At 46.3% G+C, this 21,551-nt stretch overlaps 1 protein-coding gene across 2 annotated transcripts in view; it reads left to right on the top strand.

Moving 5' to 3' along the window:
- LOC146009224 (alpha-2-macroglobulin-like) overlaps positions 1-21,551 on the top strand; it is a 90,469-nt gene that overhangs the window by 9,253 nt on the left and 59,665 nt on the right. For both annotated transcript variants that reach the window (XM_083149382.1, XM_083149381.1), the window contains exons 2-12: positions 1,040-1,223; positions 8,168-8,324; positions 11,995-12,047; positions 12,913-12,933; positions 14,896-15,064; positions 15,587-15,671; positions 17,976-18,096; positions 18,546-18,660; positions 18,743-18,852; positions 20,230-20,391; positions 20,570-20,797. In XM_083149382.1, coding sequence (XP_083005508.1) covers positions 1,040-1,223; positions 8,168-8,324; positions 11,995-12,047; positions 12,913-12,933; positions 14,896-15,064; positions 15,587-15,671; positions 17,976-18,096; positions 18,546-18,660; positions 18,743-18,852; positions 20,230-20,391; positions 20,570-20,797 — 1,405 coding nt within the window. The remainder of the gene's footprint in view (positions 1-1,039; positions 1,224-8,167; positions 8,325-11,994; positions 12,048-12,912; positions 12,934-14,895; positions 15,065-15,586; positions 15,672-17,975; positions 18,097-18,545; positions 18,661-18,742; positions 18,853-20,229; positions 20,392-20,569; positions 20,798-21,551) is intronic.

Below are 21,551 nucleotides of genomic sequence, written 5' to 3'. Positions count from 1 at the left end.
GTGTCTAAAAATCGCCAATGATGCAGACCAGGTCCTGATGGGCGAATTGACCCAAAAGCAACTTTGGTCAAGTGCGGAAATGTTTAATTTTCTCACAGGTGTCCTCAATTTTATTCATAATCTCCCCTACATACCCAAACATCATTAAGGACACCTGTAAGGGTTTGAAAGATGGAGATTGTGCAGAGTGGTTTTGAGCTGGCTGTTTGTGACTTTGATCTTTTGGAGGAGCTGCGCAGGAAGAGGAAGGAAGCTGCGCGCCAGATACAGGTACCCCGATTACTGCGTGCTTCAAGTAGGTATGGTGCTAGGCTGTATCTGGACTCCCTCTCTGATCAACAGGTTGTGGGGATGTTTAGGCTGAACTGCAATAACCTTTTGAACTTATATGAGCAGGTGAGAGTTAATTTGGACCCTTATGGGGGTGCCAACGATGCAGTGTCTGGGCTGCAGAAATCAATGTGTGCCCTCTGCTTCTTGGCCACAGGCTCCACTCAGTCTGTGACCTCATGGTCATTGGGGGTCTCACAAGCCACTTTCTCTAAGCATTTCACTCAAGTGTTTTTCTTGCTTGCTTTCAAGAAGATTCCCACTTTGTGAGTCTGAGTGGCAGGACATTAAGATGGCTTTCTATCGGCTCTCAGCATTCCCAAATGTGCTGGGAGCCATAGATTGCAGCCACATTGGGCTTCGGGCACCGCACGTGAGGGGGCACGTCTTTTTGTGCATCCAAAAACATATAGCACACCCCTCGTATCTTGCTGTCAGTCTTGCTGTCTTGGACTGATTATAAGATTTCTTACTCGTGTTTAGGGGCCAATACTACTATACTATAAAATATCATGTAGTGTCTTTAGAGTTTCAGCTGCTATGTACTATAATTTATACCAAATTAGATACCGTGAGCAAAATCCTGTGCTTTATTGCAATTCCACATTTTCACTGATCGAATCCGTGGGTTATTGCTGTTGTACGATTGATCTGAGTATCCTGTTATGCTACCTTCTCAGGCGATAACACCTTATTCTTCTGTTATCAGAACGTATATGCTGTTGGTACCCACCCTCTTGAAGGCCGGGCATGAACAGAAATTCTGCCTACATCTGTCCCATCTTAATGAGTCTCTTACTGCAACCGTGACTCTGGAGACGGAGCAAGAGAACATTACGTTACTAGAGAAACACATCACACAATCTGAGGATGACAACTGCGTCACTTTTGCGGTGAGAATTGCAGATCAATGTATATTCATTAAACAGCTATTAGATAATGATATGTGTGCCTCATACCTCAGTGACTGGTTCCTAGTGATTTCATGGGTTGCAATCATGTGAATTTTGGTCCTGAGGTCAGTAAAATGCTACCTCTATTAGGCTGTTGTTACCAAAATCAATGTATGTGTTCTGTGCTACTCCTTATGTTAAACTCTGTAACTTTTGGATTCTATGAAGAAAATGATACTCTTATATGTATGGAAGGATAAGACTCCTCACACGGGGCCAAAAGTAATAAGGTGTGAGAATCAGAAAGTGAGAGACTTTGGGAGAGTTTTCCATGTTTTTTAAAGCGGCAATCATTCACACTGAAAAACCAGGTGGATTTTGCCATGTAATTGATTGCCACTTTACAAAAATGGGAAAACTCTCCCCAAAATCTCTCACTTTCTGGTTCTCACACAATATTACATTGTAAATGACAAGGCATAACTCTCCCTGACATAGTTTGCTATCACAAGGCAGCTGTGCTTCCCTAAAAAATAATTTGGTTCCACCCCCCTCATTCGAGCCATGAGTGAATCTGGAGTGTGCCCTCATCTCTGGCTTTCCAATTACAGACCTCCTCTCCAAGATGGCTTTGTCTGCAGCACTCTATGCTTCCTATAGCCATCTCGAACACCTTTACAAAATGCAACTCCAAGCGCCCTCTACATTTTGACTTTGACTTTGCTCTTCCCTACTAGAAATGTGTTTATCAAAGCTCTGTCTTCTATTTCCTTCGTCTGGGCATTAGGACTCTAGCAGATAAGTTCTCCCTGGCCCTTACTCTACCTTTGCCAGATCAATGTGCTAAATTTGGGTTGGGATGTTCAGCCTGGTTTTATTATCTCCAGCTGAGGCATTCAGTGTTGGCGACTAGTATTCCCCCTGCTGTCTTTCTTATGACCTCCCCTCAGGTGTTGATCAGAATGTCTACTGCATCGTTCCCTCGTGCCATATGTTACTGGTACCACTTCACTTCCCCTCCTGACCCTTTATGCTTTATGCCCTCTGTTTAGGTGCCATAGCAAAATGATCTTAAACATAAATTCCATAATCCATAAATTCCATAAGATATGGCCAATATTTTTTAAACTTTGTTGACATCTTTATTACATGGAAGGTAGAGAAACAGGAGGTTTTGGTCAGTCGCACAAGACTAAATATGTTAGGACCCCTGAAATAATGTGTATAAGGTTAAACCTATATAGGCAGGGGTGTGCTACCTCTGGACACTATGTTTGAGAGCAAAGAAAAAGAAGAAAGAAGAGTGTCCTTGTGTGGGTGCACCACAGAGAGTAAATCATACAATAAAAATTAACTTTTATTATTATACCTTTAAAAGGCTGCGAAAATTAGTTAAAAGACATATATAACGTACAGGGGTGGGATAACACACTTTTATTAAAACAAAGGTGGCAGGCAGGTGCGGCTGTACACTTGTAATGAGTAACGTGTAGTGATTCACGGTGTGTAGATGCCTCAGTTCGAGCCGTGGGTCTACGATGTCCACAGCGAACAGTAGTATTGGGCTGCCAGGGGAGCTGGGTCACCTGACCTCTAATGACTCCACTCTTATGGCATAAATTAAATTAATGTACACACGTGTGCCGTCTCTGACAGTAAATGGACTAGTGCTATCTGTATGTTATAGCACAAAGGCCACAAAGTAGTAGTAGTAGTAGGTTTATTTATAAGGCGCCGCAAAGTGTCCGCAGCGCCGTACATAGCAAACAAAAAACAAATTACAAGGTAACGTACAGGGTGTGTTGAAAGATACAGTATAAATAGGGGTATAGCTGGTAGAACTAAAATCAGCATCAGTTCAGAAGTAGGTGTCAAAATTGTCAAGGAGACTGAAGATGAAGTAGAGGAAGGGAAGAACAGGACAGGAGCACAGGTGAGGTAATGAGGTAGGGTGAGTACGTGAGGAAGGAGGGCCCTGCTCATAAGAGTTAACATACTAAAAATAGGTGGGTGGACGAACGAAATACAATAGGATAAGTAGGAACGGAGGGGAACGTAGGCAGGATAGGAGGATCAAAAGAGGTTAGGAGGAGGGATAGGCTAGTCGAAAAAAGTGGGTTTTGAGGGAGCGCTTGAAGGAGGTAAGGGAATCAGATAGCCTGATGGGTGGCGGGAGGTTGTTCCAGTGCAGGGGGGCAGCGCGAGAGAAATCTTGGACACGGGAGTGGGAGGAGGTGATTAGGTGAGAGGTCAGTCGGCGGTCAGCGATGGAGCGAAGAGGACGGGAGGGAGTGTGGATAGAGATCAGTGAAGAGAGGTAGGGAGCTGTGGAGGAGGAGAGAGCCTTGTAGGTGGTGGTGAGGAGTTTAAAGAGAACTCGGAAAGGAATGGGGAGCCAGTGAAGAGATAGACAGAGGGGGGAGGCGGAGGTAGAGCGGCGGGAAAGGAAGATGAGCCTAGCAGCAGCGTTAAGAATGGATTGGAGAGGTGCGAGGCGGGTGAGAGGTAACCCAGAGAGAAGGATGTTGCAGTAGTCAAGGCGGGAGATGACAAGAGAGTGAATGAGAATTTTGGTCGCGTCAGTGGAGAGGAATGGTCTGATGCGTGAGATGTTGCGTAGGTGAAAGCGGCAAGACTGTGAGAGAGCACGAATGTGGGGGGTGAAAGAGAGGGAGGAGTCAATGATGACACCGAGGCAGCGCGTTTGGTCGGTGGACGTGATCTTGGTTTCACCAATGCTGATGGAAATAGTGGGAGAAGAGGGGATGTTCGGGGGATGGAAGATTAGAAGTTCAGTTTTAGCCATGTTTAGTTTCAGGAAGCGTTGGGTCATCCAGGCTGAGATGGCCGTGAGGCATTCGGAGACCTTGGACAGGAGTGATGGGGATAAGTCGGGGGAGGAGAGATAGATTAGGGTATCATCAGCATAAAGGTGGTAATGAAAACCATAGGAGCTGATGAGGGTGCCCAGAGAGGTGGTGTAGAGGGAGAAGAGGAGAGGGCCAAGGACTGACCCTTGGGGAACACCGACTGGCTGGGGGGTAGTAGGAGAGGAGGAGCTCGGAGTGGAGACGGAGAAGGAGCGATCAGAGAGGTATGAGGTGAACCAGGAGAAGACCGTGCCAGTGATGCCAAAGGAGCGGAGGGTGTTGAGCAGGAGAGGGTGGTCAACAGTGTCAAAGGCAGCCGACAGATCAAGCTGGATGAGGATAGAGAAGAGGCCTTTGGATTTAGCCGATAGTAGATCGTTAGTGACTTTGGTCAGGGCAGTTTCAGTGGAATGTAAAGGGCGGAACCCGGATTGGAGGGGGTCTAGAAAGCTGTATGTGACAAAGGTCAGCTACTGGGGTGTCCTGTCTGTCATAAATAGCAGAGAGAACTCTTCCCCAGAGTGCCTGATAGTGTCGCCTGTGGCAAACGCGAGTGAGGGTTCTGAGGCGGAATGTGCCCTTATAAACAGGGGGAAACAACGTCACCACTAATAACTCACTCTCGTGCCTCATAGGACCCAAATGCTGTATAGGTCACCTGGCACAGGTACCAAACATCTCTTACCCTGGAGTCTCAAATGGGGTGTCACAACTGTAATAATGACAGAGAGACCTCAACCCCAGAGAACCCCTAGATGTAAGGGGAGGGTAGGTTAGCTATGGGTAAAGCTTGAGAGGTGAACTGTGTCCCTGTCCTTAGACCAGGGGAAACACAGTCACCACTCTTGGCTCTCAAATGGAGAGGGGCCAGAGAGAGTGAGAACTCCCAAGGTGGGGTGTATCTCACTGCGGCACAGGTGTGAGTTGTAGCCCTCACAAGGGCTTACAAGACAACACACTGTAATACACAAATCAAAAAGCTTCTTCAGGGCCAACCTGCCTGTAGGTAAGTAAGGGTTTATCGGCGCTTTTTCCCGCCTCGAATCCCCGTGGGTCTGCCCACCCAATCCACGGCCGCGGCAATGATTGGTTCATCAATCATAACAGAGAATGACGCATCTCTGGACGTGTGTTTACACGTACCAGGGCAACACCATGACCCTATGTGATTGGGTGGGCAGACCCACGGGGATTCGAGGCGGGAAAAAGCGCCGATTGGTGATTGGTTTAGAGATGTGACCAAGGGGTATTTAAACCCTTACTTACCTACAGGCAGGTTGGCCCTGAAGAAGCTACACTGTGAAGCGCGTGCCGGCTAGCGGTGCGCAGGCAGTTGTGTGCTGTTTTTGTTATTTTCATTGTAAATTGCATTTTGATTTGTGTATTACAGTGTGTTGTCTTGTAAGCCCTTGTGAGGGCTACAACTCACACCTGTGCCGCAGTGAGATACACCCCACCTTGGGAGTTCTCACTCTCTCTGACCCCTCTCCATTTGAGAGCCAAGAGTGGTGACTGTGTTTCCCCTGGTCTAAGGACAGGGACACAGTTCACCTCTCAAGCTTTACCCATAGCTAACCTACCCTCCCCTTACATCTAGGGGTTCTCTGGGGTTGAGGTCTCTCTGTCATTATTACAGTTGTGACACCCCATTTGAGACTCCAGGGTAAGAGATGTTTGGTACCTGTGCCAGGTGACCTATACAGCATTTGGGTCCTATGAGGCACGAGAGTGAGTTATTAGTGGTGACGTTGTTTCCCCCTGTTTATAAGGGCACATTCCGCCTCAGAACCCTCACTCGCGTTTGCCACAGGCGACACTATCAGGCACTCTGGGGAAGAGTTCTCTCCGCTATTTATGACAGACAGGACACCCCAGTAGCTGACCTTTGTCACATACAGCTTTGTGGCCTTTGTGCTATAAGATACAGATAGCACTAGTCCATTTACTGTCAGAGACGGCACACGTGTGTACATTAATTTAATTTATGCCATAAGAGTGGAGTCATTAGAGGTCAGGTGACCCAGCTCCCCTGGCAGCCCAATACTACTGTTCGCTGTGGACATCGTAGACCCACGGCTCGAACTGAGGCATCTACACACCGTGAATCACTACACGTTACTCATTACAAGTGTACAGCCACACCTGCCTGCCACCTTTGTTTTAATAAAAGTGTGTTATCCCACCCCTGTACGTTATATATGTCTTTTAACTAATTTTCGCAGCCTTTTAAAGGTATAATAATAAAAGTTAATTTTTATTGTATGATTTACTCTCTGTGGTGCACCCACACAAGGACACTCTTCTTTCTTCTTTTTCTGTGCTTACATGGAAGGTACTATTATGCATATATTTTGGGTTTACCCTGTCCTACAACTCTTTTGGTTAGAGGAGTTTACCCTTACAAAGGATGTGCTTACCCTCACCCCTCAGCCTGCTCTTGCCTTATTGCTTGGTACCCCCTTACAGGTCTTAGGTCTTGCCTCTACATCCTCGGCCATATACTTATATCGGCCAGGGGCACCATTGCTCAGCAGTGTAAATTATCCTCCCCTCACATTTTAGGCAAGGTTAATACCAAGACTCACTTTCACTATAAAATGGAGACCTGTGATGTCCTGGGTCCTTCCTCTCCTCTCACAAAATGGTATCCATGGCAATTGTATGTAACTATAAAATGGAGACCTGTGATGTCCTGTAATACATGGCTCCTTCCTCTCATTTCGCAAAATGGTATCCATGGCAATTGTATGTAAGTATAAAATGGAGACCTGTGATGTCCTGTAATCCATGGCTCCTTCCTCTCCTCTCACAAAATGGTATCCATGGCAATTGTATGTAACTATAAAATGGAGACCTGTGATGTCCTGTAATACATGGCTCCTTCCTCTCATTTCGCAAAATGGTATCCATGGCAATTGTATGTAAGTATAAAATGGAGACCTGTGATGTCCTGTAATTCATGGCTCCTTCCTCTCCTCTCGCAAAATGGTATCCATGGCAATTGTATGTAACTATAAGAGGGAGACCTGTGATGTCCTGTAATCCATGGCTCCTTCCTCTCCTCTCGCAAAATGGTATCCATGGCAATTGTATGTAACTACAAGATGGAGACCTGTGATGTCCCGGCTCCTTCCTCTTCTCTCACAAAATGATATCCATGACAAATGTATGTAACTACAAGATGGAGACCTGTGATGTCCTGTAATCCATGGCTCCTTCCTCTCCTCTCGCAAAATGGTATCCGTGGCAATTGTATGTAACTATAAAATGGAGACCTGTGATGTCCTGTAATCCATGGCTCTTTCCTCTCCTCTCACAAAATGGTATCTGTGGCAATAGTATGTAACTATAAGATGGAGACCTGTGATGTCCTGTAATCGATGGCTCCTTCCTCTCCTCTCGCAAAATGGTATCCATGGCAATTGTATGTAATTACAAGATGGAGACTTGTGATGTCCTGTAATCCATGGCTCCTTCCTCTCCTCTCGCAAAATGATATCCATGGCAATTGTATGTAACTACAAGATGGAGACCTGTGATGTCCTGTAATCCATGGCTCCTTCCTCTCCTCTCGCAAAATGGTATCTGTGGCCATTGTATGTAACTATGGGTGGGGGAAACGGTGGTAGCTTACCCTTCTCCGTTGTTTATCTTAAATGAATCTCCTTACAAACCCAATAATTGAACCGATAGAGACCTACAGTCTTTCCTACTTATAAGCTAATTTTATTGTGGTATCTACCCCTTGTTCTTTTTACTGTACCTACAATGCCTTAATTTTTGGAGTAGAATTTTCCAGTTGCATTTTGTACATGGTTGCCTTAGGTTATGATTGTTTTTGGGTATCTCTTTCTCCCCCTCTCTCTCTGCCCATTGAGCAACTGACCTGGGTAACCCCCGCGGCACCCTCAGGTACAGTTTGGGTGCGGAGAGCAAATTACAGCACATAGATGACATCTACACAGGCAGCTTCAGGGGTTGGCTTTGTTTTCATGTTGGTACATATCAGGTAGGCGGTTTATAATTACTGGTGGGAACTTTATTCTTAGTTGTTGCTGTTTTGTGTCCTTTTAGACCCCAGAAACTGACAGTGCGAAATTGGGGTTCATCACACTGGATGCTGTGGGGGACTCGCTGCACTTCAAGACTAAGAGAAGCATCCTTATGACACCTATACAGAACCTGGTGTTTTTCCAGACCGACAAGCCCATCTACAAACCTGGACAGAAAGGTGACACCCTTGTAAATGGATGTTATCTTATTGTTAAATGCAATTTAACCCCTGATTGGTGGCTTTTGCTGGGGCAGGACAAACCTACCAGGGCAGGTTTATCCTTCCCCAGCAAAACCCACCACAGATAGTAGGAAGGCGCTGCTCCCCCCCCCCCCTCACCTCCGCTCCTCCCTCACCGCTAGTACACCGGAGCTCGGAGATGTTTCGCGGCGGCTTGGGAGGACTCGGGTGCCTGAATTCTCCTGAGTCCCCCCAAGCCACGCTGACCATCCCCGAGTCTGCCGCCTACGTCACTGATGCAAACAGTGAATGGCGGCTGGCGGCAGGGGAGCTCCGACGTACGATCGCCAGAGCGGAGGGGGTGGGGGCGGCATGATGGGGGGTGACGGGGGCGACCCCTAAAGGTAGTGTGCCAGTGGTGCTCCTCTGGAGGCACCACTGGCGCGCACCTAATGCAAAGTGGTATGCCCGGAAGTTTTCCGGGACAGCCCGCTGCGGCAAGGAGTTAATTAGGAATTTCTGACAATGGGACCCAAGATCAAATTACTATTTTCAGACCCTATAAAAGCCTTTGCCCATGGGCCATGGCAACCAATCAGCTGCTGCTGTACCTATAATTTTATAGAATATATAACTTGATAAATGTTACTTCAAAGCCTATTGATTGCCAGGGGCACCTTCTCCACTGGCTAACCTCTCTGCTTTCACTACATACATCTCCACTAAAGTACGATACAGTATAATTCCATTCACAATTTTCTAATGAATACAATATAAACAGCAGAAACTACAGAATGCATTTTGTTAATAGATATTTTTTTGGTTAAATGATTTTGAGTATGTGCTGGAGCAGTGATGCCCCAGTTGAGTTTCTGTGGTGATAGATGGCAGTGAGTGCACAGATTGGGGAAATACTACTGTTCCACCACTGTATACAATTATACGGCTTTCAGACTGCAAATGCAGGGTCAAACCGTTGACTTTGAAACGGTTCAGTCCTGGTGCGACCCTGCGTGTGAGGTCTGTTCAGATCGCATCAGCGAACAGGCAATATTGTCATGTCATGTGGGGGGGGGGGCGGTGCGACATCGGGGGCGGGGGAGGAGGCAGCACTTAGAGCTGGCGCTGCTCCAAGCTCTGCCCCATAGTGTGAATGGGAAACAGGTTGCTTGCCCGATTAACCCGCTCGCACTGCACAGCAACATGGCAACAAACCAGTAAGAACCCTTCTTTTGACCCGGTTCGTATTGACGTGTTGCTACTGGTTAGTTGTAACTGGTAACCCCTTTCACATCGCAACAATTACTATGTTGGACCGTCAAGAAACCAGCATGAACCCGGTAATAGGTGCGACGTGAAAGGGGTATTACTGTATCAGCTGTGTCATAGACGGTGCTAGATAAATGGCAGTTAGATACTGACTGGTTACATTGGTAAGTAATCCACATTAATGTTCCAGGGCTTTATACAGCTCTCCCATAGTGTTGTTGATACTGAGAGGGATATTTCTGAAAACCTTTTATCTTTTAACCACCATTTTACTAGCATGTAACATGACAGGTAGTGTCACAATTATACTTGAACTACCTGCCTATCAGCTCGGGAATTGGCTAGACCTAACGCAGAGGTGCGGAGTCTAACCGTGCCGAGGGTTTTCTGCCAGTGACCCCTCCAATTGGGATTTGGGCTTCTGCGGCACTCGACACGTCGGTCACGGTCCTCTGGTTAGGTTTCCCTTAATGAGCTGGAGGCCGGGAGTAGGGAATATGGAGAGGCGGTTGTCTAGCCGGGTCGGTATCAATGCGGTCAGTTAGGTGCCCAGGGGAGAGGCAAAGAAGGTCCAAATCAAGCCGGGTCATACACGGGAGGCACAGTTGCGGTACACTGGGATGAGACAGAGGGATGGTCGGGAGCAAGCTGAGGTCATACACGGAGAGGTCAAATGGAGTACTAGGGGTCAAGCGGGAGAATCGTCGGGAACAAGCCGGGTCAAACAATAGCAATGGAGATAAGGTGCAAGACACAGTAACGCTGGAGTAGGTGTGAGCCTATACTCTGGCAGAATTCCCCTGCCAGAGACTTCCTTTTATGCTTGCAGCGCTGCTACCTATTTCCTGCCTGTCCCTTTAAGAGACGCTCAGCACGCGCGCGCGCGCCCCTAGTGGACGCGTGCATGCCAAGCCGGAACTATGCACCGAGGAGGACGCCGCAGGGAGAGCCCTGCAGCTGATGGAGACGCGCTGCCCAGACGGCTGTCTCCCAGGCTTCTGAGCACCGCTCAGACGCTGCCGCCCGGGACCCCTAGTCTGCCTGCCGCACCACGCTGGACCCCGGACCCGGTAAGAGACCCCCGCGGTCCGGGGAAGCGTGACAGGTAGGAGCTGATTGGCTGGTTGTTTATCACTCTCCACTTTATCACTTTTTGAAGCTTGATACATCTGGCCCAAAGTACCAATCAGCTCCTGAATGCCATGTTACAGGAGCTGATTGGTTTGTAGCAGGGGCAAATTGGGTTTGGAAAATCAGCCTTGGAAATTTGTGGAAGCAGCCCTCAGGAGGTGGGGTCTGTTGAGGGGGTGGGGTCTGTTGAGGGGGCGGGATAACTCCTCACAGGGCCTGTTTCTGAGTTAGGCAGCCGTCCTTGTGTCTTTTCATGTAGTTGTGTCTGCAGCTTTATGCGAATTCCACAACATTTCCCCAAAAGTGGCCCCCTTCCATGTCATCGTCGCCAGCCTGCCAGCTTCTACCCCCTAACACACCCACTCCAACATGCCACTCTCTTCCTCCTCATCCACCAACATCCCCAGTCTCTCACCCTCTATACTCTCCATGGCCATGCCGGCCCACAGGGAAACTTCCAACGGCATCTACTGCCAAACCACCCCTGGTTTCTATTGCATCACTCTCTCTTCTTTATCTCTATCCGAACTTTGTTAAATCTCACCCTCTGCACCATACACAAGTTTGTTTGTATCAATATTTACTTTTACTTTTTGTTGCTTGGGGGTTAGTGAGTTGCTGCAGCTTCTCGGGTGATCTACTGTTTCTGCATTCACTGAAAGTGTTCATTGCAAAATCATTTGTTGACATTTCTTATTCCTTCAGTTTTCTCTTTTTCTAATGCAATCATCCATTTAAATCAAGCAATGATCACATAAGTTTAGTGCACCTTCAGCCGTGGGTGTTTCTATATTAAGGTAACAATATATTTAGAATAAATACAATTATATTAGAACCTAAGTGATGGAATATAAAAATGCAAATTTGTTGATACAAGCCAATGGTTTACAACTGATTAATGGAAGATAAAGGGGGGTATTCAATGTACAGTCACGACTGTCGGGCTTGCCTGACCCTGTCCCATTCTCGGTCTGCTCGACCGAGATCTTGTAGGTGGGATTCAATGCTCTGTCTGCCGAGTGCCAACAAGGGGGTGTGGCTGCGAGAAGGGGGTGTGGCCACGAGCTACGGCATGACAATTTCCCGGCCATTGTCTGCTTGTTAAGTTGGGCACATTCTGCCGAGATCCCTGTTTCAATGCTGTCAAGGAAGACAGCATTGAATAGGGCCCCGCCACCATTTCCCCAGTTGGAAATGGCGGCTGGAGATTGAATATCCCCCTTAATATCACTTGAATGTTTGTAACAGTGTTTATTATTTTTCATAGTCCAGTTCCGTATTGTATCACTGGATGAAACGTTTCATGCAGCAAATGAGAAGGTATTTATACTGAACACTGAACTATTTCTGCATTTGTATTTTTAGCTATATTGTAAAGTTAGTTAGAGCGGTGTAGGTGACCATTGATCGCTGTAGAGTAGTTCAACCCTCAGGCAAATGTAGGGGAAGGAGGGTTTCCAGGGTTATGGTATAACTTACCGACAGTCGGGATTCCGATGGTCATTTCTCCATCGGAATCCCGACTGGATAGCTTCCCACACATAGATGTCATCTATTACATTTTATGCTGCCATCGATGACTGTTTGTTCTATAGCCATCGATGGCAACCATTGATGGCGATAGCACTGATGGCCATCATGGCTTCACACACACACAGCAACAAACAAGTGCAATATACAAATGGAGCGCCTGTCAGCCAGCCTTTAGAATTGCCAGATCTCCTGAGCTGTAGAAGGCTGGCGGACAAGAGCTCCACCTGACGCAGACGTGCGAGCGTCTCACACAATTGCACATCCCCGTCAGCACAGCAGGAGCGGATTCCCTGCCCGTCTCCGCTTCAGGGAGACGGGCAGGGCGAGTGGGGGATGCGGGGGGCTACGGGGGAGGATGGGGGAACAGTGGGGAGCCGGCGTTTGTGGGCTCTGACAGAATGGGGCCCGCGAGCGACTTGTCTGCACTCGCCCCCTTCTGTTGGATGGTGCTAAGCGGCGGTTGGCAATTCAGTCGCCAGGAGCAGCACCACTAAGAGCTGCTCCAGCTGTACATCACAGACCCTAAAACACATAAAACACATATACAACAGCTCCACCTGCTGGCCCTCCAAATAAGAACACTTTTCACCCCATGAAATATATTTCCTCTTTCAGTTCTTTGCGTTGACACATTTCTTGCTTTATTTTTCAGTTTCCTGTGATTTATATCGAGGTAAGAATTATGCCATTTTTTCCAGAACACATCTTCAAAGAATAAGTTCAAGCTTGCCCATTTAACTCTCCGCTTTGCCAATAGGATCTTCCTAGGACTGTCAAGTGTCAAACGTGTTTTCTGACAAGCAGCAGTTTTACTGACACGCTATAAAGGGGTTCCAAAATGTCAGTAATAGACCATCTAGCAGCAGAATGTAGAGATAGCATGATCATCCCTTGTGTGGCTCTCTAGTTGCTGTGAGACTGCAAGTTCCAGAAGTAACAGGTTGTCCCGTAAAATTGGATCCCCCTCCTGGCCCCCCCATAGCGGCATTTAAATACCGTGATTCGCGGCTTTTCAGGGAGGGGGGTTAATGAGGCAAATAGCATCATATTAGCCCTGTCCTCTCCCCAAATTGTGGAATTTGCAGTACTGGGGGCGGGGCTTGATGAAGTCTAGATCAGGCCCCGCCCCACGATGTGCTGCTGATAGTCTCCTCTCCGGGCTTCTCCCAGAGAGAGGACTTTAAAAGTAGGCAAGCCTGACTATATTGCATCTATGCTGTGCACCTGCGCAATCATAAGAAACATCCCAATGAGCACTCACACTGCAAACTGTTATTATATGTCAGTACAGTAGATGCACCAGCAGAGAATATGTTTACTAGTTATATAAGGCAGTAAATGCACCAGCAGGGAGGTATTATACAGCAGATGCACAAGCAGACTGGTATACAAGTGGTTAATAACAACAGTGCACATATACTGATTGAAGTGGCCAGGTACTGGCTGGGCTGGCAGCCACTGGCAGTGCAGAGCACACACCAGAGAGCAGGGCAGACAGTGGCACTAGTAGGCACTGGCAGTCACCGCAGCAGCAAAAGAAAAACAGCTCCCTAACCTACCTAACCTAACATAGCTCTGCACAGTCACAGACTCCTATCCCTAACCCTAACAACTCAGGAGTGACAAATGGTGCCGGATTCTCGCGGTTTGTATAGAGGCTCGGATTTTGCAAGAATCCGGCGCCAGCCAATGACGTTTTGCTATCGGGCCCGGATCCGAGTCAGCCGGGAAGCTCCGAGCGCCGCTCAGATCTGGACTCGGATTGCTACCGTTCGTGCGGGATCGGATCTGGGAAATCCGAGCCCGCACATCTCTGTTTAAAAGTAGGCAAGCCTGACTATATTGCATCTATGCTGTGCACATGCGCAATCATAAGAAACTTCCCAATAAGCACTCAAACTGCAAACTTTAACTGGTAAACCTGTAAACGACCCAACCGTTTTAATAACAGACTACTTCCAAAATATATGGAGGTGGTGGCCTTGGACTGCACATTTGACATCCTGTCCGACCCCATGCATGGTCCCGTGCGCATCGGGTCAAGTAGGGAGGTCGAACGGGCCGCACATAAGACTTCATAAATCTTATGTGCAGCCCGGAGCTGGGCAGTGGGGACACAGAGCGGTCGGGGGACAAATATTAGCATTCGATGCAGATTCGATACCAATGCGCACTGACATGTAGTGGAAATCGAATAGAAAAAAGTCTTGGCAGACAAGACTATCTAGTGGAAATCTAATAGTAGATAGTGCAAATCTAATGTAGAGAGTACAAATCTAATGTGTTCACTGCTGCATTCAATTCAGTCCAGATTCGATTTCATTCTATTGCCTGAAGGATCAGGAACACTGAGATTGAATTGTCAAATAGCAAATTGATTAGTGCAAATCAAATGCACATCAAATAGTAAATCAAATGGAAAATAATGAAAATCGAAGAGGAGTAGAAAAAACTTCAGAACAGGTTGAATAGTCCAAATCTAATCGAATACGGAATCGAACCGTGTGTACCCACTATTACAGTTTATTTTTACATCTTTTACATATTCTATTTTATGTGTTGTCTTATCTGCAATATCAGATAAACAAATCCTGCCAAAATATAAGGGCAGTGAAGCAGGACTTATTTATTTCAGGACCCTCAGAGAAACCGTATTGGCCAATGGCTGAATGTGGAAACCACTCGAGGAATGGTGCAGGAATCCTTCCTTCTCACCTCCGAGCCCCGACTGGGGACATACAAACTGGTCGCACAGAGGCTAAAGGGCGCGCAGGTGGAGCAAACGTTTAGTGTGGAGGAGTATGGTGCGTGTGTTCTGATATATTCAACTTTATATACCTCATACTTGCTGACTTTTGAAGGTGCCTCTCCGGGAGAAACCTGAAGAAGAGACCCAAATCTTTGGGGGGCGGGGGACGAGACTCGTCACAAAGCCCCACCCAAGCCACACAAACTCCGCTATTTGCAGGTCCGCGAGGAGGTGCCTGGGATTCTTATATAGCACACACATATTTTGCATAGCACATATTTAGTGGCGCTTATAATCTATATTCCCTACAACATGTACAGGCACACACATTTACTCTTGGGTTCATTCTGTTGGGAGACAATTAACCTACCAGTATATTTTTGGAATGTGGGAGGACACCGCATACATTGACGACCATGGAGGGAATGGAACCCAGGACCTCAGTGCTGTGAGGCAGTAATGCTAACCATTACACCACCCATGCTGCCCCAATAATTAAAGTTTCTCTTTCAACAAAAGTTGTTATAATAGGAATTTGTGATGCTGCACAATTGTCATAACAAAAATGTATTTTCAGTGTTACCGAAATATGAAGTGCAGGTGAAAATGCCCCCAGTTATCACTATTCTTGACAAAGATGTAAAAGTGACAGTATGTGGCAAGTAAGTATTGCATTCCAAGGTACAATATGGCAGCTAAAGAGATGCTTGTAGTTTTCTTGTGGTGAAAGTAATCATGTTTTGCATGGTCAAAAACAGGGCATAAAGTGGTCACGCAGAGGTGGGGGAACTCATTTCTCTATGCCACCTAATTACCCCCCCCCCCCCTCTCCTACCCCCCATGAGGCAGAGACAGGGCCAGTGGTAGGGTTTTTGGCATCTCCCTGCAAACTACTTTTCTTTGAGAATCACTGTGCAGGGCCAATGTGGAGGTTAAAATGTTCCACCTCGCCATTAGAGGTGGAACATCAGTTCCACCCCGTACCCCCCAACTTTAACCCCTGGTTAAAAGCATCAGCATGATATGAGCATGTCCCAAATTGAGAACAAACCTAAAAACAGGACATTTACAGGTGTAAACTTACTAAGATGGGAGTTCTATTGAAGATGGGATGTCGCCCATAGGAACCAATCAGATTTTACTTCTTATTTATTTAGCACCTCCTAGAAGATAATAGATATAATTTGATTGTTTGCTCCATCCCATCTTAAATAGGGATGTGGTTCGTTTTATCAAATGACATTAGGTCGAATGTCATTTGGTCGACCCCACTAGGTCGAATGTGTAAAAAGGTCGACATGGGTTTATGTCGAACTTCCGACTATGTCGACTGCCATTAGGTCGACTGGGGTTAGGTCGAATTGCTCTTTTTGGTTTTTTTTTGGCCGAAATGTCAACAGTGTCGACATGGACACTGTTGACATAGTGAATCGGACCCTCGCATCGCTCGCTTCGCTCGCAATGCTTCGGGCACGGTGGCTCGCTTCGCTCGCCACAGCTTTAATAACCTCCTCCACGCCCTAGTGGATGGTAGGGCATGAACCACCGCCTGTCGGCACATGTCGGCACCAAAAAAAAACCAAAAAGAGCAATTCGACCTAACCCCAGTCGAACTAATGGCAGTCGACATAGTCGGAAGTTCGACATAAACCCATGTCGACCTTTTTACACATTCGACCTAGTGGGGTCGACCAAATGACATTCGACCTAATGTCATTCGATAAAACGACCGTATCCCCTTAAATAGAACTCCCCTTATATAGGGTACACACCAAAACAATTAGGGCTCAATTCCATCAATCTGGATCCAATTCCGACCGATTGGATGTAGATTGTATGTAGATTGGGCATGTTTTTGCATGTTTAGATCCGATTCCGATCCCATTCCAATCCGATACGCGTCCCTGCTGTCATTTGCTCGTTTTACAGATCCTACCTGCTGCAGGTAGGATCTGTAAAAGATCCATTCAACTGGATACAGACTCAGATCGGATTGGGATCAGATTGGAAACAGATCGTTAGCAGGTCGTGTGCTCCAATAGATCATGCGACCATCGCACAATCTGCTAACGATCTACTAACAATCAGGATCGTTCTGGTGTGTACCAGGCATTAGATGCTAATACAAACACAATAGGGGAGAAAAAAATGACCAGATCACTTACAGTATTTCAAATACAGGCAAATATGAAAGCGGCTCAGTGTGTATGCGCTGAGCAGCTTTCCCCCCAGTGATGACAGCGGTCATCGCTGTCCATACACGCGGGGCATAATCACCTAGCGTGTATGGATCTTTAGAAACACATTCATGGAAAGCAGTGCTTCCCAATCTGGGGTACTCTGCAGAACAGCTGGGATGGCAGAAGAAGTCTCCCATTGCCATGTAGATGGACCACGTTGCATTACTTCCAGTTCGGATGAGGCATCTCCTCATGCCCCAACCAGCAATCCACTGGGAGACCTTAGACATCAGCGATCATCTGTCCCCTCACGCGGCACTAGCGGGAACCCTGGAGACAGTACACAGAGGGACCCGATTCCTGACCGCACACTTCTACTCCGCTCCTCCGTAATATGAGGACACGCAAAAGGACATACATACTGCTCACTTCTACTCATAAGTACTGTGGGTATTTTAAACTGGGTTTAAAGCTGGGTACACACTAGTTGATTGATATTGGCAGTGTTCTCCCATGAATTCCCAAGCAAACAATATACAGTAGTGCCCACTTACCCACTGAACGATGTTGCTAAGGACCTGCTGTTATTGAGGATATAGTCAAAACTGAGCTGCGTGTATAGACGATAGAAGACTACCTTAACCACCCGAGGGTTCAGCATATTACTTGTACACATTGGACGATGTTACAAATGGCCAAAATGAGCAAAATTGTTTAAAATATCTCTTAGTGTGCACCCAGCTTTTGGCACAGTGTAACATGTGTAACATGCCTCCTTCTTGTCAGATACACTTATGGGAAACCAGTGTCAGGAAGAATTGATGTCCGTGTCTGTAGAATGTACAAATACAGTTACTCTTCCTGTTCTGGTGATGAAAATAGCGTGTGTGAAGAACTGTCACATCAAGTGAGTACAACACTGCAACACTCAGTATTGGTAACATCATTCTGGAAAGCTTTTTGAATAGATCTGTTGTATGGGTTATGGGGGCCTACACACCGGGATCTCTCAGCAAGATTGTCACAAATGTCCACCCCCATGCAGCAGACAGTTTGAGAGAAATGTCTGCTATATGGGGGTGGACATTTTATGATGGTCTGTCCATTTTCGAAGCAACAGAAGCCAGGGAAGAGCCGGGACCGCAGCGAATATAAGTGAATCTGCGGGTCTGTGGCGGCGTTACAATAGCCCTGCATACCCCCCGCGCCCGCAGTTACACAGCACCTCCCTGCCACCGCTGGGGCTGCGGGGCTATTGTTACGCCGCTGGGAGTGGGTCACTTTCCAGGGCCGCAATTAGTTCCCAATACACCCGTGGTTCCTTCATCCCTTAGTAATATGGTTCTTGCTCTTTAGGCTGATAGCAATGGGTGTTTCTCAGACGTGGTGAAGACAAAACTCTTCCAGTTGAGACGCAATGAATTTGAGATGAAACTCACTGCGACAGCCAAAATAACAGAGGATGGAACAGGTGAGATGAGATACGAGGCAAAGCATCAAACTAGAAATGGGAGATAAAATACAAGAGACGTTAACAGTGATTTCTCCATTAGGTGTGGAGCTGACGGGTGAGAGCTCCTCCGAGATTAAGTACATTATAGCAAAGGCAACATTCCGGCAGCTAGACTCTCGCTATAGGAGGGGTATTCCTTTATATGGACAGGTGAGTTAAGAAGATGGTCTTGAGCAGGGGTGGCCAAACCTGTCCTCAAGATCTACCAACAGTTTATCTTCTTCAGGCAACCTGTGGGTCTATAGTAGGAATGAATGTAGCACATGTTTGAAAATGTGACAGTTAGTAATGACTACAGCTGTGCACCAGCTAAGTAGTCTGAGGAATGTGACAGTTAGTAATGACTACAGCTGTGCAGCAGCTAGGTGACCTGGGGAATGGGACAGCTAGTAATGACTACAGCTGTGCACCAGCTAGGTGGTCTGAGGAATGTGACAGTTAAGGGGCCCATACATCAGCAATTAATTGTGACAATTTTCAGATATGGAGATGATTGCCACAATTAGTTTTAGATGTGTGGGCTCCCCCTTTTGGCAATCCCAATCACAATCGCCAATCGATTGCTTAATCAGGTTTTTAAACATGTTTAATAATCTGGTATTATCTGCAGATCTTTTTTAGATGTGTGGGCATTCCCAATTCGTTTTCTTCATCTATTTACATTATGAAAAGCTGAAATGACAATCGATTGGGGCAATTTCCAGATATGAAGATGCAATCTTTAGATGGAAAAATCTGCCGATCACTGAAAAAATCTGTAATGTGTGGGCAAAGTCGGATAGATTGTAAAATCCATTTATCTGGCCAAAATATCCCAATATCTGAAAATCCATAAATTGTGATTGCTGATGTATGGGGCCCATTAGTAATGACTACAGCTGTGCACCACTAAGTAGTCTGAGGAATGTGACAGTTAGTAATGACTACAGCTGTGCAGCAGCTAGGTGACCTGGGGAATGGGACAGCTAGTAATGACTACAGCTGTGCACCAGCTAGGTGGTCTGGGGAATGTGACAGTTAGTAATGACTACACCTGTGCACAAGCTAGGTGGTCTGTGGAATGTGTCAGTTAGTAATGACTACAGCTGTGCACCAGCTAGGTGGTCTGGGGAATGTGACAGTTAGTGATGACTACAGCTGTGCACCATCTAGGTGGTCTAGGGAATGTGACAGTTAGTAATGACTACAGCTGTGCACCAGCTAGGTGGTCTGGGGAATGTGACAGTTAGTAATGACTACAGCTGTGCACCAGCTAGGTGGTCTAGGGAATGTGGCAGTTAGTAATGACTACAGATGTGCACCAGCTAGGTGGTCTGGGGAATATGACAGTAATGACTACAGCTGTGCAGCAGATAGGTGATCTGGGGAATGTGACAGTTAGTAATGACTACAGCTGTGCACCAGCTAGGTGGGCTGGATCTTGAGGAGCAGTTTGGCCACCCCTGGTCTAGAGGGCACCAATCAGAATGTGACTTTTGTTAAACTCCCAACTTCAACCATCACTAATAATCTCATCTCGTTGTGTAGATCTCCCTTGAAGATGCAGCTGGAAAGCCAATGAACAACGAGACAGTGTTCATATATGTGGGTTATGATGGAACAAATTACACCTACACCACCGGGCCTGACGGAACTGCAGATTTCTCCATTAACACCACATCTTTCCATCAGTCCTCCATAGCACTCAGGGTGAGAAATATCACTGAAGCTGCCAAGTAATATTGTATTATATCTATGTAGAGATACAAATGAGCTAATTTAGTATGTACTGTACTGCATTGTCCTAATACCAACAGTAGCTAAAAACAAACAATGTATCAATATCCAGATTTGCTTTTTCTCCATTCATGCATTGTATTCTCTTAAGGTTGGTTACAAACCTTCAGAAAACTGCTACAGTTCAAATACATTGATTCCCAGCTATGATGAGGAGACACGGAATATTCAACAATTCTACTCGAGAAGTAAGAGTTACATAAAGATCCAGCCCATATACAGGACTCTGAATTGTCAGGATGAGGAGACAATCACGGTACACTATACTCTGACTACTGAAGGGTTTGGAGAGGCCGCTCAAGCAGTATTTCATAACCTGGTGAGTATTAACTAACCACTTAACTAATGATATATTTTTTTCATAAATGGCATAAAAAAATACTGACTTTTTAAAAATTAGGTATATATATATATATATATATAAAATAGGAAAAACAGGCGTCACTCCTGGGGTCTTTCAAATAGTTAAATTTTATGGGTGAAACAAAAAATCAATGCATGCTCATCGCTGCCGAAGCAGTCGACGTTTCAATGTCACACAGACACTTTTCTCAAGACACGATGTGCATGTAAATAACCCTATATATATATATATATATATAGATACAGAAGTACCAACACACTTGCCAATCCTAGGAATGGGGTGCAAACAGCACCCACATCCCAGGGTGGGGTGCGGTGGCCTGTGACCACACACTAGTAAATACAAACACAGGGGGCCCAGCACTCACTACAACAAACTAACTCACCTTAACATTCAAATAATCAATAAATAAATAATGGGGTTTTAGTTCATGAATTGATCAATGCATTTAAGCTTGCAGCCCATCGCCAAGGGACCCCATTTCACTGCAAGTCCTACACTAACTGTTTTTCTTGGGAAACTGGCACCTGCTTACACATCATAGCTAAAATGAACATGTGTTTTTTCTCTGGGTTAATGCTCAACTGCCAAGTAACATGGCTTTTATAAGGTGAGACAATCCCAAACACAGCACCTGAATTAGTATTAAAGGGGCAGCTGTCACAGGTTTCAGGTAAATGAGCTTATCAAGGGTGCATGAGAAAGCTAT

Source organism: Crinia signifera, chromosome 6 (genome assembly GCF_055691185.1).
Source record: "Crinia signifera chromosome 6, ASM5569118v1, whole genome shotgun sequence".
Taxonomy (NCBI): Eukaryota; Metazoa; Chordata; class Amphibia; order Anura; family Myobatrachidae; genus Crinia; species Crinia signifera.
Note: the sequence above shows the minus strand (reverse complement) of the source record. Positions and strands in the feature narration are given on the sequence as shown.